Here is a 27,912-nt window from a genome sequence, read left to right on the forward strand (position 1 = left end):
AATGCAATCAGAAAAGAGAACAATATAAAAGGCATTCAAATAGACAAAGAAGAGTTGAAAATATCTTTATTCGCAGATGACATGATGGTATACTTAGAAGACCCAAAGGTCTCCATGAGAAAACTTCTGGAAGTAATAAGTGAATATAGTGAAGTGGCAGGATACAAAATCAACATCCAAAAATCCATAGCATTTCTATATATGAACAACATGTTGAATGAAGTAGATCTGAAGAAAGGAATCCCTTTCACCATAGCCACAAAATGTATAAGACACCTAGGGATAAACGTAAGGAAGTCAAAGACTTTTATAAAGAAAACTATGAAAATCTTAAAAAAGAAATAGCAACATAAAAAAGTGGAAGGACATCCCATGTTCCCAGATTGGAAGAATTAACATAATCAAAATGGCAGTTCTACCCAAATTTATCTACATATTTCATGCAATTCCAATCAAAATACCAGAGATATTCTTGACAGATCTAGAAAAGACAATCATAGAATTTTTCTGGAATCATGAAAAACCTCATATTGCCAAAGCAGTCCAGCGCAAGAAGAGTGGAGTGGGAGGCTTATCACTCCCTGATCCCAAGATATACTGTAGAGCTGTGATCATCAAAACAGCTTGGTATTGGCACAAAAACAGACATGTGGACCAATGGAATAGAATAGAGACCCAAGAAATAACCCCCAAAGCTTACAGCCAACTGATTTTTGACGAAGGATACCAGTCAATCCATTAGGAAAAGGAAAACCTCTTTAGTAAATGGTGCTGGAAAAACGGGATCCATCTGCAGAAAGATGAAACTGAACCTCCATCTTTCACCATTAACAAAAGTCAACTCAAAATGGATCAAAGATCCAAGATACTGCAAGGCTTAAAACTTAGAGTCATGCTTCAGCAAAACTGTGAGTAAAGGACCTTTGTAGAGTCATTTTCTTTCTGCCTCAGGGCTGCCTTTCCTTCAGGGACATCTCAAGGAATCAAAAAATTCCCTAGATTATTTCTTAATTAGCCAATGAATCTCCTTAGAGTGTTCATTGAAATGAGTACATTTTCAATTCAATAAAATATAAATAAAATGGATATTCTTCAGGTGTTGGGATGCCTGATTACAGACACATACAGGTAGAACTGTAGGCTTTCCAAGAATTCAGTCTTAATAGCAGGAGACTTGGATATAAGATAGAAGGAGTGGTAACATTTTGGAACAGAAGGATCTTTTTTTTTTTTTTTTGGAGAGATTTTCACTGTAGGGCGCGTGCGCTCGCCAGACAGACAGATAGAGACATAGAGACAGAAAGCGAGAAATCACCCCCCAGGGGTGATGGTCACGCCGCAATCCCTTCTCCTCCATTCTCCTCTCGGGATCTTGGGCACGCACGCACACGCGCCCAGCGTGAGTTTTAAGCCACCAGGTCCGGGACACGAACCGCGGTCGACTACGTGGGAGTCCAGCGACAATGCCATTACGCTAACTGCTGGTTCCCGGAACAGAAGGATCTTGAGGTTGCTTCTGTTCTTGCTATCTATTTGGTTATTTGAACACTATGAGGTTGAGAGAGAAAGATCAATGATATTTCCAAGAATCAGTATTCCAGAATTTACTTCCAGTAACCCTGGAATTAAAGTCCTCAGAACATACAGAGGCCCATTACAGATTCTTAGGACTTTTTTTAGTATTGTAATGCCTGACTGGTATCCCAAAACTCTAGGGCAGGTCATCTCTGCCTACTTTCTCATGTGTACATTTTAAATAGGTTTATCTATAAGTTAGAGCAAAAGTTCTTTGCTTTTTATAGCATTTTGCAATCTTCTTCCAGTCTGAATTTTGTTCCATCACAGTAAGCCTTAGTGCTATACTCAGGTGGGAATCAGACATAAATTATTTCGCTACTTCTAATTCAAATTTGTTCATTCCTTTTTTTTTTCCTTAAGAGAGATTTTTGCTATAGGATATGTGCACTTTCTGGAGAGACAGAGTGGCAGAAAGTGAGAAATCACCCTTTGTGGGGGTTGAGGGGTAAGCAAGCCATGCCGCAATCCCTTCTCCTCCATTCTCCCCTTGGGATCTTGGGCATACACTCATACCTGGGACTGGGAGTCGAACCACCATCAGTCATTTGGGACTTCAGCGCCTTAACCACTATGCCATTTTATTGCCCTCACCCCATGCATCCTATTTGGATTTTTTTTTTTTTGAGAGATTTTCACTGTAGGGCGCGTGCGCTCGCCAGACAGACAGAAAGAGACATAGAGACAGAAAGCGAGAAATCCCCCCCCAGGGGGGATGGTCACGCCGCAATCCCTTCTCCTCCATTCTCCTCTCGGGATCTTGGGCACACACGCACACACGCCCGGCGTGAGTTTTAAGCCACCGGGTCCGGGACACGAACCGCAGTCGACTACATGGGAGTCCAGCGACATAGCCATTACACTAACTGCTGGTTCCCCTATTTGGATTTTCATACCCAGCATCAACATGTTAGAAACAGTTTCCAAATCTCATTTATGCTTCATATCAATTGAAGAAAAGGCAAAGCATGTTATGGGCAGTTTTACACTATTGTACATGGTGTTGTTGTTATAGATAACAACATAAATCTGTAAATTACTTAATTTGTGAGAAAGATGAGGGAGAATAGTAATCATGATTACTGTGACTTTATATACTTGCTTCTTTAATTAGTGAACCAGAATAATTGACCTATAAATAATAGTATCCATGTTCAACTCTCTACATAAGCAATTATTGAAATAGTTAAAAGACAGAATAATAAAGCAGTTGCCTAGTGCTTTTAAGGTCAATAGGTTAACTCTACAGAGCTTAATTAAAATTTGATAATAAATGCCTACTCTACACAGGATATTTCATTAGTCTTCATCATGGCCTAGGTGAAATGATTCTCCTAATTATTTTCTATCCTCTTTAAAGTATCTTCTCATAAAGTGTGCTTCTCATTACTAATTATTATCCCAGCACCAAGGATAATTTCCCAAAGAAGCTTCCTTATTAGAAAGGGCTATCCACTTCTGTAAAAGAATAAATTTGGTATTCTGCTGTTTTAGTTTTTGGATATCCATACAATAAAGCCAAATTTTAAGAGAGTATCAAAGAAAAAAATCCTCTGGCAATGACTGTGATAAAATATGAATCATATTCTTTTTGAATTTAATAAATAACTTCCTTTCTGGGTCCTCCTTAAAATATGTAGGATGTTGAGAAAAGCTTGGTTTCTTGTTAAGCAGAATTGTATGCAGCAATTAGAAGGTCAACAGGAAGATATATCTAGAAAGTTCTGTCTGTTTTTCTTGAAGAGGGAGAAGAGTCAGAGGAAAGTAGTTCTTACAAAAGGTAATAAAATCTATAACCGCAAAGCACCTGAAAGGTTTGAATGATAGGAAACTGTTGAACTTTTTCAGTGCTATCTTCACCCCTTCTTTGGTATTAGAACTGTGCTTTCATTCTGTCTTTCTATTAATTTCTATCCCTATCATCTCTCATTTAGACCATATTATCAGGTCATGACTTATTTTTCTATGCAAAGATTTGTCATGACTTTCCTGATGACCCAATATATTTGGAGCCTTCTAAATGGTCTCCCCAGGCTCTGATCTTTCCCCCCTCTACTTATTGCTCCATAGTGTGGCCTGTGGCACTCTCTTCCTCATGAAATTCACATTCACCAGTTTGGTGCATGTTCTAATTCGTCAGCACTGCCTGTCAGTCTGTAGCCTTCACAATCAGGCCTTCACTTCCATATCTGGCCTCATCTGTTACCCTTTGCTTATGAAGCCTGTGCGTTATCTACTCAGAAATCTCATGCTTGTTTTCTTTTCTGAGGATGGCCACCTACTTTTCTCTTCCACCTGATAATTTCATATAGTAACCCATAGTAACTGTTGGGTTGTCAGGAAAGTCATGATACATTTTTGCATAGAACAAAACATAGGAAAATACATCATAACTTTCTTGAAGACTCAATAGCTCACAGTCTCCATTCTGCATTTTCCAGGTTAGCAGTTCACTCTGCCACACTTTGTTTTCATACTTGTGTTAGAATACGTGTATTGTACCATATTGTGTGACTTGCCATCTCCCCCACTGAATTGAGCTCCTTAAAGATGGGGTGACTGTCATGTCCTTGGTGTCAATTTCAGTACCAGACACATACTTGGTACTGTATAAAATCGGCTGAGTGGAACTGAGGGTGCATTCGCCATCTTTGCATCCTGCCAGGGCACATTATTTCATTTGTCTTCTGTTTAAGTTGGTTCACCACCCACATTTCCTTTTTGTCATCCTCTCTAATTACTCACAGTAGGAGCTCGACAAATGTTGAATGAACGAATCAGTTCTAGCAGTACGATAGAGCTTATAATTCAGAGACCAGATGTATTGTTAGATTGCAAAATTGTTTTGCAGATTTTATTTCCCTGATAAAAAGGTCAGTGACAAAGAACTTCACATTTTGTGCTTTCTTTGGTCACCTTACAGTATTAGGGTGAATTACTCTTCACTTATGATTTTGGTGTGGACCTCCCGGCTCTTCACCCGCAGCTTGTTGACCTGGGACTCTGCGATGTCCGCGCGCTCCTCGGCCTCCTCCAGCTCGTGCTGGATCTTGCGGAACTTGGCAAGGTTGACATTGGATTGTTCCTCCTGAGGGCAGAAATACATTTAAGAGAACAGGAAAAAGTGCCATTTTCTGATTGCTATTGAATTTGCTGCTAAACACAACTACATGATCTGTTTCATGAGTGAGAAAGCAAAATATTCCGTTACTTGGTGACATTCTCATTTGGGGCAGGGCATCCCGTAAACTTGCCTGCATGAATAAATACGTTTACCACACTCCACTTCCCACCCCCTTTAGCCTTTCTCACTGGACTCTTTTCCTGGCAAACTGAAAGTGCTACAGTGACAATAGATTAAATTGGCAGATATTTTATTCTATCTTGTTTCTGTAAAACAATCTTTTAAAAAATAGGTGTCATGATATTATTGGGTATAGAAAATCTTTTAATTTTTAAAAAATTTTTTTTAGATTTTTACCATAGGGCGTGTATATTCTCTAGAGAAAGACAGAAAGAGGCAGGGGCAGAGAGAGAACAGGAGAGAGAGAGAGAGAGAGAGGCGGGGGGAGTAAGAAATCACGCCCCATGGGGGGATGGCCAGGCCACATTTCCTTCTCCTCCATTCTCTTGGGATTTTGGGTGTGCACACATATGTGCCCAGTGTGATTTTTTTCAAGCCACTGGGTCCAGGACTCAAATTGCGTTTGGCTATGTGGAGGCTATCACCTTAACCACTATATACCACCTTTCCCAAGGGTGCAGAAACTCTTAAGGATGGTTTCAGAATTTACAGGGTAAGAAATATAACTGCAGCCAAAAAAAAAAAAAAAAAAGAAAAGAAAAAAAGTCCTGATATGTATTTATCATGAAGTTACATAAGGATTAGAATTCAGACCCTTATTTTCACTGGCACCTATGAATGCTGGGAGCTGTACAGTGTTCTAGGTAGGGAGAGAATTGGATTCCAGCCAAGAAGTATTTATAGGTTAATGTGACTGGAAAAGTGCTTAAAGAGGTCTTGGAAGAAATGAACCTACATCTCTAAAGCTTCAGTAATTTGTGGCATATTTTTCTCTTTCTAAATAAATAATAATTTTTATACCTATGTTTTATTCCCAATTTTGTGTTCTTTGCCTTAAAGAAAGCCCCTTAAATTCTATAAAATCTAGGCCCCACAAAGCTCCTATCTGTTCTCATTCACTCTGAAGATACTCACAGCTTCTTCAGCTTGTCTCTTGTAAGCCTTAACTTTGGTTTGTAATTTGTCCACCAAGTCCTGCAGCCTGAGAACATTCTTACGGTCCTCCTCAGTCTGAAAGAGGAAATAAATATTAATAGATAGTGCAATTATTTGAAAATAACTCATTATTTGAAATTTCCTGGAAGCTATAGGCCAGTCACCTGGTAAGTAAGTTCCTTCACTCTCCTCTCATGTTTGCGAAGACCCTTGACCGCCTCAACATTGCGCTTCTGTTCATTTTCAACTTCATTTTCAAGCTCTCTGACCTGAAAGAGAATACACAGTTTAACACTTTGGCTGTAACTGACCACATGAATAGGCCGGGAATTGAACTGAGTTGAGGAGACCCACCCTGGCCTCCAGTTTCTGGATCTGCTTCTTCCCACCCTTCAGCGCCACTGGCTCAGCCTCACCCAGACGTGCCTGCAGGTCGTTCACTGTCTGTTCCAGGTTCTTCTTCATCCGCTCCAGGTGGGCGCTGGTGTCCTGCTCCTTCTTCAGCTCCTCAGCCATCATGGCCGCCTGGTGAGCAATAAAACAGAATTGGTTAAGAGAGCTGAGAGAGCTCATATTGCCCACCACTGCATTGCCCTCTACTCACATCAGTGATGGCCTTCTTGGCCTTCTCTTCTGCATTGCGGGCTTCCTGCACAATGTCCTCCATCTCTCCCTGGATCTGGGAAATGTCTGTCTCCAGCTTCTTCTTGGTGTTGATCAGGCTGGTGTTCTGGTTAAAATTTTTAATAAAGAAGAAGAAAGTATATTTAATGATGTTATAACACATTGTCATTTTAACTAGTGTACACAGGCATAAGTTGTTGATCATAGGAAATGTTCAGAATAAAAAACAAGTCATAAGTAAGGCCTTTTATCCTTTCCACCCATATCTCTGTTAATAAAACTTCTCCTAAATCAGTCTAGGTAAAATTTAATTTCTGTTACCAAATAAATGTGACCATAATCAGTGGCTGTTTGTAAGCACAAACACAAAGCACAACCCCCAGAATTTAAAGTGCAATACCATGTGGCAGCATTAAGCTCATGAAATATGGATTATTAATTTTTAGCTGTTCATTTATATTGATTGATTTCATATTATAAGAGCATAAATAGCATAATTATTGGTACCAAAAGAAACCAAGAATCTCTTATGTTTTTGCAAAATTGACAGTATTTGAACTAGTCAGTCAATTCCAGATAGTCATATTTAGTAGGAAAATGTTCATATTAATTTGATTAAGAAATCAAATTTGTAGTATATGGTTTCAACTTTTATAATGTCTATTTTTATATATGTCGGTATTCAAAAGTATACGATAATATACTTTTATTGTGAAAAATAAACCATACAAATTAGCAGAAAGTAAACAAAAGTAATAATTGTACTATCAGTAACCAGAAATAACCATTCATAACACTTTTACACTTTTGTTTATCATTTTGTTTATTGTGTGTGTGTGTATATATATGTGTATATATATGTGTGTGTGTGTATATATATATAGTGCGTGTATATATATACATATATACATATATACATATATATAGTGTGTGTATATATATATGCACACAGACATACACATACATATGAATATATATAACATATAAATATATGTATATAAATAATATATATATGTATTGTGTAGATATATATGTATTTTAAAGTGTGTGTGTGTGTGTGTGTGTGTGTGTGTGTGTTTTAAAGTTTGCTATGGAGCATGTCCACTTGCTGGAGAGAAACAGTGAGTAAGAGAGAGGGAAAGTGAGGAATTATCACCCCAGGGGAGATGACCACATCTTCCAATCCTTTCTCTTTCATTCTCCTCTTGGGTTTGGGGGCACATTCTCACACATGCCCAGTATGTTTTTCAAGCCACTGGGTATAGGACTTGAACTGCACAGTGGGCTACATAGGATCCAGCCACCTTAACCATCATTGGCTAGTCCTATATATTTTTAACAAAAAGGTTAGCCTATATTATTTTTAAGTTGCCTTTATCCCTTACTGTATTGTAACCATCTTTCTATGATGGTAAATGCCCAGTACAATTACTGCATATTAGCCATTGCAAGGATATACCACCATTTATTTAACAAGTTCTCTAACCAGCACTAATGGTGGTCTCCATGAATTTACATATATGAACTTTTTTCCTATTCCATGATATGTGCTTATGTAATACATAAATATTATTTGGTGGCTTATTATTTTTCTCCTCTATTTTATTTGCCTATCCATTTGCACCTTAGAGTGCAGAAGATAAAATGGTTACTGGTGTTGTTCATATGGTTATTCATAAGTGGTCTTCTGTGCAACTCTATAGTATTTCAAATCATCATGCATATGCCACCTCTAAGTATATTTATGAACCAGCTAGGTCCCAGAATGTACTTATATCACTCTGCATTTTTCAAATTTCAAGATTACTTGAAATTTACATTTTTCAAATGCCAAGATTATTCCTTTATGAACAAGCTTATCCTTTTCAATTGTCCTGAGTATATTTGCTAAGTCATAATTCTGAGCCTCACCTGAGTGTGCAGGAGTTGCACACGCTCACTGGCATCCAGAAGCTCTTGCTCTGCCATTTTCCTGCTCCTCTCAGTCTGTTCCAGAGATGCCCTGAGCTCCTCGATTTCAGCCTGCATCAAGTTGGCTCTGCGCTCAACCATTGCCAGTTGTTCTTTAAGGTCGTCCTGGCCTCTGATCGCATCATCCAAATGTAGCTGAGTGTCCTACTCAGAAAGAGAAAAAGACTCTTACTCATGCTCCAATTAAAGTGAAGACAAATTTAGGGTCATGTACTCCCTTTGACCTTAATAACTAAAGCATGATTAAATAGGAACAATCTACAAGTACCTTTAATGACAAATTTTTGTAGCTTAAGATAGCAGTTCTACTCAAAAGAACATGATGTTATATTATTTTCTATCCTGAAGTATAAAAAAATAGTTAAATCTACAATTTCATATTAGGAAAATATCTTTAGAAATCAGCTAGTCCAGTTGTGGTATTTTATATACTACACAAATAAAGTCCAGATAAATTAAGTAATTTAAGCAGTGGCATATGGCTAAACTCTCTCATCCCTCCTTCTGTCTCCCAACCTTCACTACTTTGTCTTCTCTGCAGATGACAAAGCAAATTCTGTCCTGGGCCTTCCAGAACTAATCTCTTTTCTAGATGTGCACATAAAATTTTCAACTGATTACAATATTATTTAGATGATCTATGACCTAAAGTCTACATAAACTATTAAAATTTGAGTTATATGATGGCACCCAGACTGTGTGGCCCCATGTGTTCTATCCCAACATACCTTCAGGATGCCTTGTGTGTTCCTAAGATTCCTTATTGCTTCAGCAGCTTGGCGGTTGGCATGGTTCAGCTGGATTTCCATCTCATTGAGGTCACCTTCCATCTTCTTCTTGATTCTCAGTGCATCATTCCTGCTCCTGATCTCAGCGTTGAGAGTGCTCTGCATCGACTCCACGACTCTGAGATGGTTCCTCTTGAGCTGATCAATTTCTTCATCTTTTTCAGCAATTTTCCGGTCAATTTCAGATTTCACTTGATTTAACTCAAGTTGGATACGAAGAATTTTGCCTTCTTCATGCTCAAGAGATGCCTGAATCAAAGCAATGTTTAGGTTATTTCCTGCTCCTGATCTCAGCGTCGAGAGTGCTCTGCATCGACTCCACGACTCTGAGATGGTTCCTCTTGAGCTGATCAATTTCTTCATCTTTTTCAGCAATTTTCCGGTCAATTTCAGATTTCACTTGATTTAACTCAAGTTGGATACGAAGAATTTTGCCTTCTTCATGCTCAAGAGATGCCTGAATCAAAGCAATGTTTAGGTTATCTAAAGAGTGTTTCGTTTTTCACATTACAGTAGTTTCTCTAAGACAGCATTAAAACACACACACACACACACACTTTCATGTGTCTCACTTTAGCCTATTTTGCATTCCCAAGGTTCGTTTCAGTATTTTTCACTGAAATACATGTGTTATATTTCCCATAGGTTTACAGTCTAATAGATCTCAGTGGCTACTCATCTTTCAGTTCATTTATAATGTATAGATGAGCAAACAAAACATGTACCTCTGCTTCTTCTAGGGCTGCCTGAAGTTCACTCTTCTCTTGATCAATCTGTTTCTTCACTTTCTCCAATTCATGGATGTGTTTTCCACCCTCTGCAATTTGCTCCGTCAGGTCAGAAATCTCCTCTGTAGTTTAATAGTAAAATACCAAATTTCAGTTGAGGAGAATGAAAAGTTGAAAAGATGCTTCCTTACCATTTTTGAAATAGAATGATCACAGTAACTCACGCTGTAAGTTTTTATTCTCTCGCTTCAGCGTCTCAAGTTGATCTAGGGATTCCTCGTAGGCATTTTTCACCTTGAACAGCTCAGTGCTGAGAGACCGGGACTCTTTCTGAGAGGCCTCAAGCTCAGCCTGCGTCTCCTCATACTTCTGTTTCCATTCTGCCAGGACCTGGAAGTACGTCCGTGGTAAGTGTCTGAAATCAAGAATGATGCCGGTTCCCCCCCTAGGGAGCCCAGCACTGCAGGCTACCTTGTCAAAGTTCCTTTGCTTCTTATCGAGAGCTGCACAGGCGGCATTAGACCTTTCCACATCAATCATGAGGTCCTCCACTTCATTTTGTAGCCTCTGCTTTGTTTTCTCAAGAGAAGCACATTTGGAATTCACGGCTTCTACATGCTCCTCAGCATCCTGTAGACGCTGGGCCAGCTTCTTCCTGAAAAGTGGGTCAGTGTGAGAGCCCAAGAGCAGAGTCAGAGTCGTCACAGTGAATGCTAAAGCGCATTTTCCCCAAGATCTTTTGCTCCTATGCCTATAAATAGTCAAGCTTTTCTAAAATAGTTCTCAGTACCCATTTTATCTCTCTTAGAATTCTGTTTTTCCTAGTGAGTTCTTATTTTTATTTCAGGTGTTGTCAAACATATTTGTGAAGCCCTTTTTGTGTGCATGTGTGTATCTGTGTATGTGTTTGAGAGAGAGAGAAAGAATTAGTAAGCATTTAAGCTGAGTGAGCAATATGAAAATGAGGGTGAAGAAGAAATGGCGACTATGAATAGGAGGTACATCATCAAAGAATGCTAACATTGAGTAGGATCCTTAAACATTTTCTAGTATGGTCCTGTGATTTTTCTTTACCAATGAGGAAACTATGGCCCAGAGTGACATGTTGAAGGTCAGTAGCTTTCTGAATTTGGTGGCCCCAGACCATAAATGTTAATCCATTATTGTACTTTTCCAATATCAACTGAAGTCTTATTTACTGCTTCCTTCACCAGCCCAACTAATTCCCAGCTCACACTCTCTTCGAGAACACTCCCTCTGCAACTGCTTGCCAAACCTTCTCAGTATGTTTAATTCTGACAGCTACCGAGATAATTAAATTTAGCAAGGCTGCCTTCACTACAAATATAATGCATTTTCCTTCCATGTATACCTCCTGTGAGCTTTATTTTCTAATAGTGTGTGTAATTAGTAGGTAAGTTAATTGATACTAGTTAGGTAAAACGAGGACAGTGTGATAGTCTTATTCTGAACATTCAGTATTCCAGCTAGGGAAAAATGATCTATTGGTTAATTATAATACTCGCAATAATGTACCAGGTAGTCTCAATGTCGCTATTTTTCCGTATTGAAGAAAATTAGTTCTATTTAATTTATAAAGGGTATGCTGATAATTAATGATCCATTTGGGGGGAAAGAAATTTAAGAATCAGAATGGGGAGGGCTTTGGCCTTGTCCTTTTCTCCACTGGACACACACTGGGCCAGAAGAAGGAGAATAGGATGGAGTCTGCCATGATACAATCACATAGGCTGAAATCGTCCATCTCTTCCCATCTCTACAATATACTTTTTTCTGTTTTTCCTTCACTCTTACTTTCTTTATTTCCTCCAATCGCCCATCTCTACAATATTCTTTTCTGTTTTCCCTTTACTCTTTCTTTCTTTCCACCTCCCTCACTAAAAGCTCGTACTTGGCCTCCTCCAGCTCCTCCGTGCGCTGGATGGCGTCTGTCTCATATTTGGTCCTCCACTGGGCCACCTCACTGTTGGCCTTGGACATCGCCCTCTGCAGCTCAGCCTTGGCTTCCTGCTCCTCCTCGTACTGTTCCCGCAGCAGGTCACAGTCATGGCGGGCTGACTGCAGGGCGTGGGCCAGGGCACTCTTGGCCTAGACAAACCACATAGCGTGATAGAAGTCTATGTTCTGATCATTGATATTCTCTCTGTAAAGTTCAACGATGTGTCATGTGAAAGTGATCAAAAGTATCAGCTGGAGGATTCTCACCTTAGTCTCCTCTTCTAGCTGCCTCTTTAATTCCTCAATCTGTTGTGTAAATGCTTGCTTGCCTCGGGATAGCTGAGACACCATGGCATCTTTCTCATCTAGCTGTCGAGAAAACTCACCTGTGGGAGACAAACCATGAGTGGTTTAGTTCTGTTGTCTAGAAGAAGAATAATTTGAAGAATGGAATAACATTAGAACCCCCTTATTTTATATGATTAAAAGAATAACTAAAGAGCTTCAGTGCTATTAAGAAAATTATTCCCTGTTTCAAAAATGTGCTGTTTTCTTTGATATTTTAGGATTTGGGATTTTTTTGGGGGTAGTAATACTGAGGGAACAAAAATATTTTCAGCCCAGGGAGCTTCATTACCCCCTCCCCCAAGTTATAAATTAGAATAATTGCTTTTCACCATCTCATAATAAAATGGTGAAGGAGTAACTAAGAAAAAGACAAATGGGTGTATATAGCCTAGGAAATGATTTGTGTTTGATGGTCGTAGGCTCTCCTTTAATTTCTCACTTCTTCAAAGGCGAACGATATTCATTTACTGACCTGACTCTGTGTGCAAACGTGCCTTCTGGGCTGACAACTCATTAATTAAGCGTTGCTGCTCCTCTTCCTTCGTTTTCACTTCACTAAGCTGGTCCTCCAGGGTGCGGCACATTTTCTCGAAGTTTCCCTATGGTGGGAGGAAGACATGGGAAAAGATGATACACTTCTACTTAGAAAGCTGGAATTTGGGGATCTGCAACTACTTGTGGAAAGAAGCTGAGTTTTATTTACTTTTCTATCAAAAGTCTTCATGGTGCCTTGAGAGTACTAGAGGCATATAGTTTGGGCAAAATGAATAAACACATGGATGTCAAAATTAGAATATTTTCTTTTGGAAACCATAACATCATTTAAATTCTGCCTTAGGTAGAATATATGGTTTTTGGATAAGTCTTTCTTGCAGTTGTATTTTTCCTGGTAAAAGTCACAAAGCTTAAAGTGATTTTTACAAGTGAGACATGAAAAACAGAAATGATTGCATTAAATAACATGTTTGTGCAATTCATCTCGATATACTCATATATAAATTTGGTCATTTTGAATTGTTGAAAATGAAGATGAAAAGGGGACATGTTAATAAAGACCTTGGCTTTGGAGACAGTCTCCATGTTGCTTGCGAGATCATCAATCTCCATCTTCAGCTCACTCTTCTCCTTCTCCAGCTTCTGCTTGACCCGCTGTAGGTTGTCAATCTGCTCCCCGAGCTCAGCCACGCTATCTGCGTGCTTCTTCCGAAGAGCAGCCCTTCATGCTGCAGGGTGGCCTCCTCTAGGTCCCTGCGCTTTTTCTGGACCTCAGCCTCCCGCTTCTTGTTCATCTCAATCTGGGCGGAAGTGGCGCCACCGGCCTCTTCCAGCCGCTCACTGATCTCCTCCAGTTCCCGGGAGAGGTCGGAGCGCTGCTTCTCTGCTTTGGCCCTGGAGGCCCGCTCTGCCTCGATTTCCTCCTCCAGCTCCTCAATGCGGGCCTGAGAGTGATATGTCAACATTAATGTGAATTCATGGCATTTGTGTTCCCATGATGCCCAGAAAAGGTGGAGATGTCCTTACCTGTAACTCTTTGATCTTCTTCTGCAACTGCATTGCAAGGGCCTGTTCATCTTCAATCTTGCTTTGCAGATTGCTCATTTCAAACTCCTTCCTATTAGAGGAGCAACGGATTAACTCTTGGTTAGTTCTCTTACCAATCTTCTTTTCTCTGTATAGTCAACCTTCTCTCTACTGCTGGTGTTGAGGATGTGAGTGGTACATGTTTCACATGTCAATAATGTACCATCTTCATGAAATAAAAATGTTAAACTTAATTCCTTTTTTCCAGTATGCCATGATGTAATATTTTAGAGTTTTTTAAATGTACATCTCATTTGCATTGGCATACCACAACTAGTTTAGAGCCGAATTGTATCATACTTACTTTTTGAGTTTCTCATCAAGTTGCTGTTTGTCATTTTCTATATCCATTGTGGATTCCTGGGCCAATTTGAGGTCACCCTCTAGTTTCCTCTTTGCTCTTTCTAGGTCCATCCGAAGTTTCTTTTCTTGTTCCAGAGATCCTTCAAGCTAAATGTATAATACATTTTACTTATTTATGTTCTTAAGCACTGAGCTCTACACTACTAACTTCAAAGATAAGAAGAAATGTAAAAGAAACAACACATAGCATGAGTACTTTGTTATTTAGAAACCAGCAGTGAAAATATTTATGGGCATCAATGATGGTCTTATCTCACTCTTTTTTATTTCATCTTAAGGGGAAGCATCTAATTTTTCATACTTACATCATCCACTTGCTGTTCTAGCTTGGTTTTCGCTTTGGTCAGGGTGTTGACTTTGTCCTCTTCTGCCTGCAGGTCATCCAGGGTCTGTTGGTGGGCCTCTTGGAGGGCCTTCTTCTCTTTGGTCAGCTTTGCAATGTTTTCATCCAGCCCTGCCATCTCTTCTGTGAGGTTTTTCACCTTTAGATTTGAATAGATAACCGGAATGTTAACATCAGCCTGTTGCCTGATGAAAAAATATGGTAATATCATAGAACAATGTCAGCCTGAGATAAGAGTATGAAAACAAGAAGCTAACCCAGGCCTATTTGGCTGAAAAAATATAGGAAATAAAGGTCAAGGCAAGTAAAGATGGTAAAAATGAAAAAAAAAAGTGACATAAGTATGGCAGTGTTTTTCTTTCATATTCAGTAATTTTAAGTTAAATTTCTAATTTGAATACTTCAGTAACAAATCTATATTGATAAATACTCTAGACTAGAGTGTGAGTCACACCTTGTTCTCTGTGGCATGTTTCTCCTTTTCAACCTTGGCCAGTGTCAGCTCCAGGTCATCGATGTCCTTCTTGAGTTCTGAGCATTCATCCTCCAGTTTCCTCTTCTTGGCGGTCAGCTCAGCATTGATCTCTTCCTCATCCTCAGCTCTCTCAGTTAGCTCTTTGATTTTGGCCTCAAGTTGGATTTTGGTTTTAATCAACTGGTCACATCTTTCCTCTGCATCAGCCAAGCCATCTGCTTCCTAAATGGAGACATTAAACATTTTCATTTGTCGATGCTATATCTGCAGATATAAAATGATTTATTGAAAGGTGGAAACTTTCATGGTTCTTCAGGTATGGTCAAAACATTTGCCAGTTAACTTATCAAGTTTTAAAAAATCAAATGACCAAAATAATAATAATGAATAATTTTAATCTACTGAATAAGTATAAAAATGGATTTCTTCCAGATATCTATGTTTGAAAGTTCAAATTAGAGAAACTAGCCATTTGGCAAAAATCTGCAACTTACTGACCTTTGCTGTTTTGGAGAAGTCACTTATTCATTCTAGTATTCATTTTTCTCACATTTAATGGAGGATTTATTTGGCATTTATTTCTACTCTAGTAAAAATAGCATAACTTTTACTTTATGCAGAAAAATATTCAGTAAAGAGTAAATAATCTAATTTAGGAGAAAGCCTTATGAAGAAAGGAAAATGTCAAGGGATAGTTTCATGACGTTGCTCAGTGAGGACTGAGCAAACTGTGTATGAATGCACATACAAACCTATGCAGCATAACATGATTTTGTGCCTATTGCTATTTTGGTCTAAGTCATAGTAATTTTAAAAGGCACACAATCACAACAAATATTTCAGTGGAAACAATTTAGTTTTTAAACTTAAGTTAAAAAAAAAGAAATCTTATATTCAATCATACAAGGGATTGGATAATAAGATGTGGCTGAACTGTGCAATATTATACTCACAGATTGGACTTGGAGTTGCAAGTCATTTTTCTCTTGCATCAAAGCTACCATCTTTTCTTCCAGTTCTTTCCTTTTTGCCTCTGACTTGGCCAGTTCTTCTTTGGTCTTCTCAAATTCTTCCTTCATGTTGGCCATCTCTTTCTCTGTCTCTGCACTCTTCAGGAGGGGCTTGATCTTGAAATACAACTTCATCCAGGGCCAGTGCTTCACATTCATGAAGGCACGGACATTGTACTGGATGCAGAAGATGGACTCTCTGTAGAAGAAGGAAAACAAGTTGGAAATAGAGAAGAATGTGAAAAGTGACCATCATTCAACAAAAGTGATGACTACAGTGGATTCAGTGATGACAAGTATGGAGAACGAAGACTTATGCATAGTCTCTCACCTCCTCTCCATCATCTTCTTGAATTCCACCCTCATCAGATACCCTCTGCATATGGCCTGAGTGCGTGTGATAAGTTGAGCCAGCTTTTCATCTCGCATCTCTTCTAGAAGTCCCAACAACCCAGCTTTAAAGAAAACCTAATCAAAGACCAAGTTAAATATGTTATGTCCACTCACAAGGAAGTCCCAAAGTGACAAAAAATATACAGAAATTTGGGCAGTTGGTACCTTGGTATGACCAAATTTATACTGGGTGTGGTCAACATCAATAGACCCTAGAAGTTTCTCAGAAGCCTTCTTGCTGTCAATGAACTGACCCTCTGGGATGGCACTTGCATTTAGAACTTTGTATCTGTCAGAATAAAAAGAATATCAAAAGTGACTTTTCTTCCCTGAAAGAAAGCAGTAAAAAACTTGGTAGCTATAATTGAAAAGATGATAGATTAAATTTTGGAGAACAAAATGCCATTTTAAAAAAATCAAACAGTACTATATGTAAAACGTTGGAAAGATCTGATGAAAAACTTATGATAATAAAACCTAGCCTTTTTTCTTTTCTGATCACATTTCCATGAGCTACATTTCCTTTTTTAAGGAAAGCTAAATGTTTGAATTATATAGAAATTATTAGATAGACTAAGTCACTGAAAAGAAAAAAAAGTTAATGAACCACAAACCTCTGTTTGAAGTCTGCATAAAGGATCCTGCTGGGGAATCCTTTCCTGCAGATGCGGATGCCCTCCAGCACACCGTTACACCGCAGCTGGTGCAGGACGAGTTCATGCTCCATGGCCCCTGAAGAAGAGGTATGCAGTATAGTAAGGTATAATAGCATAATGACAACTTACACTGGAGTCTTTTTCTCAGAGCAGAAATGTCTTACCAGGAGTTTTCGTTTCATTGGGAATGAGACAGCGTACAAAGTGGGGGTGAGTGCTCCTCAAGTTGGTCATCAGCTTATTTAAATTCTCCTATAAAACCATATGAAAAGTTTAAAAGTAATTGCTAGTTGCATCTGCGTGAGAGTACGTACCAATGATCCATAGTTAGTTATGCCCCCATTTCACATTTTGATGAGCTATCTCAGTGATAAACGAATCATGATGACCAAGAGAAATCACTCATATGGAGTATTTATAGGAAATGACAGATCACATAGAATTAGCTGATTTCAGTCTGTTATTCTCAAGCATTGGAGGTCAGAGAACATTTGTATTGGACTTTAGACATAAGGAGTAGATAGAACTGAATATAGTGGGTACTTTTAAAAGAGCATTTGAGTTCCTGTGAGATTTGTTCTTTACCAGATCTCTCAGATTTGGGGCTTAGGAGGAATGGTTCATTTATCATAAAGTTTGATATCAGTCAACACAGTGTGTTCTCCTTCTTCTAAGTTTTTCCTAAGGCATTTTTCAAAATCTTTTTTAGTACATCTTTTTTTTTAATTCAGTCTCACCATAGATATCTTTAAAATATGTTTTGTTATGATAATTTAATTTTTAAAATTTTCTGGAATTCAGGAGTATACTGTACCCTGAAGAGAGCAGACACAGTCTGGAAAGAAGAACCCTTCTTCTTGCCACCTTTCTTTCCACCGCCGCCACCCTCTGGAAAACAAAATAGAAAAATTAAAATTATTTGCAGCAGCCATTGCAGTACTATCAGTAGACATAGAACTGCCAAAAGTCCTTTTGGAATTTAAAAATTTGTGCTCATTTACTTGCATAATTCCTAATCTTTCCAATTTCTCCTCTTCTACTGGTAGATTAAGAAAATATAAGCATCAGCACATTATGGGCATCCAGGAAAACAACAACAAAAGAGCTGAGTGAAAAGTGTAGGTACTGGTAGGGAATGGGACTCCCCTACTCCAACTCAGCAATGTCTATTTCCTGAAAGAAGTACCCAGGAGACAGAGTAGTAATAATTCCTTGGTGCACACATCCCCAAGAATAGGCAAAAATTGCATGAGTCATCCAGGTGGGTGAGTCTCTGCTCACCCACAGGGAAGTCTATTTCCAATTGCTCGTGCTTTCTGTGTTGTTACTTGCACATCTGGTGTTGGAGCACTTAAGAAAACACAACTTCAATTCTCCAAGCACTACGACCCTGACAAAGAATTTTGTCTTCAACCTAGCTGGCTCCTTGGAGAAATTAATGACATAAATGAGTTATATGATCCTGAACAAGTCAACCTTCCTGAGTCTCTATTTTCTTATCAGTGAAATAAAACTGTGGACTAAGTGATCAATAGTGTCAATTTTAGCTCTATAAGTCTATTACAAAACAGAACCACAGTTACTAAATATATTTATTTCCTTTCTTTAGTTTCATATTGAGAAGTGTTTTTATGTTTGGTTTTGCTATATCTGTCTCTGATAAACAGTGCATTTCTGTTTTGTGACTCCTGGGATATATTAATGTTATTAAAAATGACCTGCTTCAGCAGCTTGACCCCCAGCGAAGAGGAAGGCTAGTGTCTTCATTGCAGACTTCTGGTACAGCCCGACCACGGTCTCATTCAGGGGGTCCTTGTTCTTGTCCAGCCAGCCAGCAATGTTGTAGTCCACGGTGCCGGCATAGTGCACCAGCGAGAAGTGGGCTTCAGCCTTGCCTTTGGCAGGCTTGGGCTTCTGGAAGTTGTTGGACTTTCCAAGATGCTGTTCATACAGCTTGTTCTTGAAGGAGGTGTCTGTTGCCTTGGGGAACATGCACTCCTCTTCCAGGATGGAGAAGATGCCCATGGGCTAAGCATAGGAAAAAGAGGATGATAATTATGAGTCCCTGGGAAAGTTATGATACAAGAGGTTATTCAGGTGATGGAAACCTGAACATACAATGTTTCAAAAGAAGACTCGAAATGATAAATTAGATAGGCACAATCCTACTTTATTGCTCCTCTTCTACTGCCAAAATGTAAAACAGTTATTATGTACCAAGAACATATGGGGAATATATTTGTTAGAAAGATTCAGGAAGAAAAAAGAATTCCATCTGTACCATTTGGCACACTTTTATGTTCAGTATATAAAATTAAATTCTGTAGGTACCATTTCAAAACAGAATTCTTTATTCCATAAACATACACACATATATATATGAATATTTTCTTCCCTACTGACAATATGACTTTCTTCACCTCAAATCTAAACATGACAGAAGTATGAACAGAAGAAAAATTATGTATAATGACTAAAAATTATCTATTCCCAGGAGAAAAGTGTATCTCATGAAGTATCATTAAAACTTTTGTACTTTAAGCTGTTCCCCACCACTGTGGAGTTAAATGATGGTAATTTAGTTTTGCTTTCTAAGCAGTTTAACTTTTTTCCAGTGGCAAATTTGATATGAAAGACTGAAAGAACATTCAGCATTGATGATTTCACAAATTGTCTCTTCAAAACTATTTTGATGATCCAGAAACTGAAATACTAGAGAAGAAAATGAATGCCTTTCCTGAGGACCTTTCAGCTCTCATGAATAGCAGAGATATTACAGCACCAAACTAACATCTTTTTTTTTTTTTTCAAATTATGCAGACTGGTCTGCCTTTACATTCTTATCTTTCAGACTTTTGCAAATTTTGACCTGAGTGTTTGAAGTTTTCCTAGATGGCAATTGCATTTATTTCTCCCTTTTCACTGCTTAAGGTAGGCTTCACATGTACACTTTACTGGTATCAGCAAGTATACGATGAGCCCCCAAAAGACTTTGGAAAGTGTTTAATGATTGTCTGCATACCCAGATCTGACAGCATTACTGTTCTAGCCTCTTCATAAAGGGGAATTGGGGCCCATTCTCTAGGTGTGGTCATGTAGAAGCTTGATATTTATTCAGTAGTCATCACAAAGAGCAGCAGACTTAATGACTGTTGCTGTTAAAGGGCTAACCTTCCAACCTTTAAGACATCTTGACATATCCTGTGTCATTATACATGAGATATGATACATACATACTTTCTGTCATGGGTACACAGGGGTTAATTGCAATACTCAGAGGACTAGCTAGTCATTTCATTCCTTTCTCCCATACACGTGAAATTCAGAATAAAAGTGAAGGAGAAAGAAGTTATTAGAGGAATAATTGTGAATCTGAATGTGCGTGTGTTTATCATTTTTCTACAAACTACTGTTGTTATTAATAGATCATGTGTGATATGCCTCATAACTAATCAGTGTACACAGGTGTGTCACAAAACACTTCTGCTTGCTCTTTAAGAAATGGAATTGTAGTTAAGCATAGGGAAGTGGGCAATTTGTTTACCCTGTTTTGAAGGCTTGGACACTCATACAAACCTTCTCAATGAGCTCAATGCAGGCAGCCAGGTCCATCCCGAAGTCGATAAACTCCCACTCGATGCCTTCCTTCTTGTACTCCTCCTGCTCCAGCACGAACATGTGGTGGTTGAAAAACTGTTGCAGTTTCTCGTTGGTGAAGTTGATGCACAGCTGCTCCAGGCTGTTGAACTATAGGAAAAGATAAATATAGAAATTACTCATAACTTCAGTATTTATATCTATGGAGTAGCTAATAATATTTTCTTCTGAATTTAAGGCACTTTGGTTTATTATAACCCTTCAGATTTTCAAAAAATATATGACATAATTCTGAACAAAGAATTGACTCCTCAAATACTTTGCTTTTGAAGTAATTGTGAAATAATGCATATTAAGCAAAATACTGTTTAATGAGGACTTTTAAAAATACTCCTCTAGAGTAAGAAAGTGTTTCTATACTCATCTGCCTGGATCTAGGTTAGGTTATGAATATTTTAACCTTTCATGGACCATTCTTTGAGACTTCTAGACTTGAAAGAGTAGAATTTCATCTCTTTTCCCATTTGTACCTATTTCCTTGCTTTCCCATAGGAATTAGTGTTTTTTTTTTTTTTTTTTGTAAAGTACATATTGCAAAATAATTTTATGCACTCTAACAAAATTGACCAAATTACTGGCAATTTGAATTTGTTAATTTTCTGTCAATTCAGTACTCACATCAAAGATCTCAAAGCCAGCAATGTCCAAGACCCCGATGAAGTACTGCCTGGGCTGCTTGGTGTCCAGCTGCTGGTTGATGCGGGTGACCATCCATAGGAACATTTTCTCATAGATGGCCTTGGCAAGAGCACCCACTGCATTGTACACCTTTAAGAAGAAAGGTAGTTTATTGCTTTGAATTGGAAACAATGATGAACTTTTGAGGCTCTTGTGGTTCAAATGAGTTGGGGAGTTTAAGTCATGATTACCTGCTGTACAGTTTGGCCTTTGGTGACATACTCATTGCCGACCTTGACCCTGGGGTAGCAGAGGGCTTTGAGCAGGTCAGCAGAGTTCAGACTTGTCAGATAGGCAGCTTTGTCAGCAACTGCATGAACAAGGTAAGAATGGTGAGACTGACCATGTCATATGCAATTTAAGATGCAAATGATAATGTCAAAGAAAAAAAGGTTTGTTCCAAGAGCAAAGTGTGCAAATATTGTACAACCATTTATTCATTTTGCTTCAAAAGCATTGCCACCATGCACACTAATTTTTATCATTTGTTGTAACAATAAATTGGAGGTTGGGGAAACAATGCTGTGTGTGATATTTAAAATATGGAGACAGTAGATCACAGAGAAAAATCATTTGAGAAACCCTAACTTAGTGAAGTAATGTCAGATAAATTCAGATCTCTGTTTTTCAGTGCATGTGGGCTCACACATTATTCACTAGAATAAGAAATGTTTTAATCAAAAACTAAATACTAACTTACAAAATGTCAATGAAAATGAGGTAGCACAAATCACAGATTTACTCTATTATGTAAAATGACAGACTATGTCATTTCCTTGTCTTAATACTTTCACCCTTCATGAGATAGACCAAAGAAAGTGAAAAACTGGTCCCTGCCTCTGTCATATTTCACATTAGTTCTGTCAGATTAACAATGACATCAGGGAGCAATACCTTCAGTGCCGTCTGGCTCAGCCTGCTCTTCCCTTTGCTTTTGCTTAAATTTCATATTCCCATAATGCATCACGGCCCCAGTGAGCTTGTAAATGGCCACCTTTTCATCATTGCTGAAACCCAGGATGTCCACAGCACTCTGTTGGAAGAGTTGAATTTACTCATCACCCAAGTGTCACCATGACAGACTTCCTCAGAATACCAGAGCCTGTCTCTCCACTTTTTCCTCATGCCTTGCCTTATATTTGACTAACGTTTTGCCATTTTCAAAAGGTATTAATATCTTTACCTCTTTGATCCATCCACATAGCAAAACCAAGAGGTATGTGTCAGTCTTTCCATTTGAATCATGTGGACAGTAAGGATGTTATGTGATTTGTCCACACCCACTCAGCCAGGACTGAGCCATAATTTTTGATGCCAGGATCAGGATTTTTCCCATTTCTCCATTTCAGCCTGCCCTTGCTCTTCAAGAACATGCTCTTTATGGCTTCTTGACTATCTTTGCTGCTTTTCTCCAGAAACAGATCTCTCTTTTGATCCATCTTCTGTGTTGTGCTAGCCTAATACATATCATAGTCCACCTTTCCACTCTATTGCGCATGACGAATGCAGTTAAAACCAGGATAAGAGGAGTATAGCCATGGCCACAAGTATTTCTCCACAGGCTTCTCTGATACTGAGCCACAGCTTAGCTGACTATGAGATGGGTGCTTGGTCATTGTCAATGCAGGAAAGAGACATTTGTGGAAACTCTCCTTTTAGCGAACTTTCTTCTTTAAGTGAAATATTTTGTTTATCTTTTCTATCGGGATTTGATTATCTTCTTAGTTGCCTAATGCTAGGCTGTGAAAAGGCTCATTAATGGGGATAGACATCAGAGAAGGTAGAGGAAAATATATTTATTTACCAGTCTAATCTAAGACTTTATCCAAATTATTGCCTTCCACTTTCAGCTCCTAAATTCTACCTACTTACAGACTCTAGACATTATTATAGAAGTCCAAGACCATGATTGCTACATTTGTTTAACCCCTTAGACTACGGATATTTCTCAACTCCACATTACTTTTTAGACATATAAACGTAATAATGAATTACAGAGAGTAAAAACTGACATTTATATGACAAAGGCACACAAATAGATGATCAATTTCTTGAAAATATTATTCTTAAAAAGGTTTCTGCAAGCAACTTTCACCTCTATCTTGGAATTACTGGGACTTTAAAGTGAAAACAATAAAAGATTATTTAGAAATTTAAAAAAGAAAGTATGACCTATGTATAGAGTTTATGTACAAAGAAAATAAGCCACAAAGTAATGACCCTTATAAAAACCCAAACAAACAAAAAGAGGTTGGGGTGGGGATAGAGTCTATAGTTTCAAAGTGAATATAAGGACTCAGAGAGTCCTAAAAATTATTTTTGAGATAGACAACCTATTTCCTCTAATGCTGCATAGGGAGGAAAGGGCTATATCATTAGCCCACAGACATTTATTCAGGACAAAGTCTGGGACAGCAGGTGGCATGGTTATTAAGGTACTAGATCCCATGTAGCTAACTGTGTAGTTTGAATCCTGACCTGGTGGCTTGAAAAACATGCTGGTGCATGTGTATATGTGCCCAAAATTCTTAGAGGAGAATGGAGGAGAAGGGATTGCAGCATAGCTATGCCCCTAGGGTGATTTCTTATTTTTTCCTCTTTCTCTCTTTTGTGAGCACACATGCCCTATAGCAAAAACTAAACAAATAAATGAACAACAGCAACATAAAAACAAGAGTTCATTTATACATTTGACCATAGAAGAATTGTGGGAATTTCACATTCTGTTATTTAAAAATGGAAAACATTGTAGTTCATTTTCTGGATTCTTGAGTGTAGGATGTGGCATAAAATAGAAAAGAAACATCAATATTGGGGTGCAAATATTGACTAAAAATGACGTGTAAGAATAAAAAGCCAATTATTCAAGGAATTCCAAAGACCTATCATTTATTACAGACATTAAAACGTTCTGACACACATGAATGAAGGGCATTAGAATGCCCTGTACTTTTCTTCCAGGGGTAAGAAAGCCTAACATCTGGTATTAGTCATTCTGCTAATGCCTTCCACTCAAACAGAGGACAGCATTGTACAATGGAAGGTGAACTTGTTTTCTTATTTTGTGCCTATTACTTACATCTGTGGCCATCAGCTCCTCTTGATCATCAATACTGGGCACAGTAATTTCACCTTGACTGACAAAGGCGAAGTCATATGGGTTGGTGGTGATCAGGAGCATTTCTGAACAAAGCATGGAAAGAACAGTGTATACTCAGAGTTACTCGGGTCATCAGAAACATTTCAGAAGGGCTGTCCTTCTTCCTTGATAGAAATAAATCAAAGATGTTTCTTACCAATAAGTTCTGGTTTCTTATTGGACATGATCTGGTAAAATATATGGTAACTTCTTTCAGCCTTTAGCTGGAAGGTGACTCGAGACTTCTCTAGCAGATCTGAAAAGTTAGAGTAAGCACATTTAAGAGAAGGCCACAGTGAAAAACCAAGTGCTTGGAAATTTCATACAATGTAAGTCAGAACAAGATTTCCCAATGAGTTCTCAATCACTTAGTGATTCCAAATCACTAATATTTATTAACTTACACGTTTCAATATCTGCAGAGGCCAGCTTGCCTGTGGCACCAAAATGGATTCTGATGAATTTACCCTTAAAAAGGCAAAGGAAGACTTGTTACATATTAAAAGAAAAGATTTCTTTACTTATGGACGAAATAGATGGAAAAGGTATTGACACCCTTGAACAGAAGTGTCTATGCTGAGTCTCACGTGAAAAGGAAGATCAAGAGACTTACAAAGCGAGAGGAGTTGTCATTCCTCACGGTCTTGGCATTGCCGAAGGCCTCCAGTAGAGGGTTGGCGCTGATGATTTGATCTTCAAGGGTCCCCTTAATGGAAACAAATAAGAAAGATAAAAGATGAGTCACAGTGTACTGAAATTGTTTCCTACTGGCCTCATTCCCTTCACCTTTGCTCGTTCATGGTATTCTATAACTTTGGGCAAGCCTTTCTAAAGTGAATGAAAAGGAGGACAAACTCGGGGGTTGGGACACCCTAGTCATGTGGCCTTGATTCCTGTGTCCCTCAAGCATGCTCTTCTCTCCTAATAAATGGTTGTGAGACCCTCTGCCTATTAAACTTGCCAGTACAGTGCCCTATCTATCTTAGGCTCACTAGCCCTTCCAAGAGTTAATTTTCACCAAATTCTGGTATCACATGCAGTGGGTTGCCCTGATTTGGAAGCACCATGGTTGAATTTCAAAAGCCTATTATTCTTTCCATCCTCAGATGAATATCAGACCCACCTGCATTTTGCCAGGAGTGGCTTCTTCCTTCTTCTTCTCCCCAGTAACTGCAATTGTTGCAAAGTACTGGATGACACGCTTCGTGTTCACAGTCTTCCCGGCACCAGATTCTCCGCTGTCAAGTCCAAACAGAAGAAAAAGTCAGAATCTAAGGCAGAAAGAACCACAGCAGTGATCAAAACTCAACAGAAAGAAAGGTGTGAAATCTACGTACGTAATCAGGATTGACTGGTTCTCACGATCTATGGAATAGAGAACAATGATAATGTTAAAAGTAAAGGAAAGAAAACACACTTAGCACACAGAATCACACAGAATGTATAAACTCAAAACTGTCTTTTAAAACTCCTCACCTATTAAAAAATATATATGTATATGGATATATAGATGTGTATATATATATGCATCTATATATATATGTATATATATACATGTATACATATATACATATATACATATACACACACACCCACACACACACACACACACACACACACATACACATACTGCTTCACTTTTCACAGGAATTTTTTTAAATAACTAGAGAAATATGTGTTAATGAATCAGTGTGTTACACTCCCGTTACCTTTAATGTGATAGAATCTGCAGAGCGTCTCAACACTTTATCCATGAGAATAATCCCTCACTATTGAATGAATAGTGGTCATGTGCCATTCAGTCACTTGGTTGATAGTTCAAAATTCTGTCAAGTTATTAATGTCCAATCCAAAGTTTCATAGGGTGCTTGTGATACCTCATCACTATGAGATTTTAAAGCTTACTTTTTAGAAGAGGTGATATATAACTATAATTAGAAGGCAGAGTTGATGTTTAAAGTTGGTTAATGTTGAGCTAAATTTGTATTAATTAATTTGGATTTTAGCATAGAAATCTAAGCAAAATTCTCTATATATTTGGATCTGGTGCATTTTATCCTACATACATTTCCCCCATTTTCTTATCAATGTTATCATATGTGTGCTATCAAAGTACTGGCCCGTGTGTTTCTGTGTACTCATAGTTTACCGATGGCTATAGAAATGGTGATGATGGACTCACTCACCAGTCAGCATGAACTGATAGGCGTTGTCAGAGATGGAGAAGATGTGGGGCGGGGCCTCCTGACGCTTTTTGCCTCGATAAGCTGCCACCACCTCGGGGTTGTACACCGGCAGCCACTTGTAGGGGTTGACGGTGACACAGAAGAGGCCTGAGTAGGTCTGTGGAAAGGGGAGGGTTGCCCAGTAAGCAATCACCTCATTAACCTCTCTTGAAAATATTCTCTAAGAGGAGGGGAGGGAACCTAGGTACCGGGTTAGTTCTCATAAGGCTTAATGGTTCCATTCATTTGTTACCTCCCCCTGTCATCTGCTACTGCACAAAATGCTAATTCAGTTAAGTAGGTGGCTTTCCATGTGTACATTTGGAAATGCATGAACTGTACAGTGCTGACCAAAGAACTGGCCTGAAGATGGTATTCCAATAGCAACCTCTGAAGAGTTTTCAGTTTGTTCCAGCTAACACAGGAAGTACACGGAATGAGTGATTAATAATAGGGAACGGGGCACTCACGTAGATCATCCAGGCTGCGTAGCGCTCTTTGAGGTTGTACAGCACAGCAGGCTCGTGGAGGTGGGTCATCATGGCCATGTCCTCGATCTTGTCATACTTGGGGGGGTTCATGGAGAAGACTTGGTCTTCCTTAACTGTGACAGTCTGTTAGGAAATGAAGGTGCCAGTGGGTATAGATTAAATAGTGGAAAAAAAAATATCAATTTTGCCCCTTCCACCTTTTTTTTTTTTCTTTAACTTACCGCACCACCTTCTGTCTTCACTGTCACTTTCCCCCCTTCCCTGCTCTGAACTGTGCTTTTCACATAGGACTCCTTAGCATCCACCACAAAGACAGAATTCTTGGCATCAAAGGGCTTATTCTGAGCTTCAATGCGCTCCTTTTCAGACTTTCGGAGGTAAGGAGCAGCCTCCCCAAAAACGGCCATCTCAGCGTCCGAACTCATGGCTGCAGGTTAGTGATGGCAGCTCAGCACCGTGTACCTAGAGGAAGAATCAGAGCCGGATGAGGACTCCGGGGTGGGGAGGGATTATCCTGTTGATTTCACTTGAACGTGCTTCATTTGCTACCCATGTTTCCTCACCTCTGCCTTTAGGTCACTCTGTGGACTGTATCGAGGTGCTGAGAGATCAGGTCATTGATTCGAAAGCCCTGTGCTGGTAGCTTCATTTTTGTGACATTTTAAGCC

At 38.8% G+C, this 27,912-nt stretch overlaps 1 protein-coding gene across 1 annotated transcript; it reads right to left on the reverse strand.

Annotated features, from left to right (window-relative positions):
- Window positions 1-4,510: 4,510 nt before the first annotated feature.
- On the reverse strand, window positions 4,511-27,669 carry LOC102475430 (myosin-4). Its single transcript, XM_006156415.2, is given in 39 exon segments — window positions 4,511-4,663; window positions 5,795-5,890; window positions 5,980-6,084; window positions 6,170-6,340; window positions 6,420-6,545; window positions 8,351-8,554; window positions 9,139-9,447; window positions 9,924-10,048; window positions 10,151-10,316; window positions 10,398-10,581; window positions 11,839-12,035; window positions 12,153-12,271; window positions 12,706-12,832; window positions 13,290-13,450; window positions 13,453-13,672; window positions 13,755-13,845; window positions 14,119-14,264; window positions 14,483-14,659; window positions 14,975-15,217; window positions 15,949-16,204; window positions 16,337-16,473; window positions 16,564-16,687; window positions 17,013-17,130; window positions 17,219-17,306; window positions 17,869-17,942; window positions 18,773-19,082; window positions 20,631-20,801; window positions 21,330-21,479; window positions 21,581-21,699; window positions 22,284-22,422; window positions 24,469-24,572; window positions 24,686-24,784; window positions 24,933-24,996; window positions 25,142-25,234; window positions 25,652-25,766; window positions 25,866-25,893; window positions 26,715-26,871; window positions 27,224-27,367; window positions 27,466-27,669. Coding segments are annotated over 39 exon segments (5,814 nt in total).
- Window positions 27,670-27,912: the final 243 nt, after the last annotated feature.

The sequence above is a fragment of the Tupaia chinensis genome, unplaced genomic scaffold, assembly GCF_000334495.1.
Source record: "Tupaia chinensis unplaced genomic scaffold, TupChi_1.0 Scaffold000493_1, whole genome shotgun sequence".
In the NCBI taxonomy this organism is placed as follows: domain Eukaryota; kingdom Metazoa; phylum Chordata; class Mammalia; order Scandentia; family Tupaiidae; genus Tupaia; species Tupaia belangeri.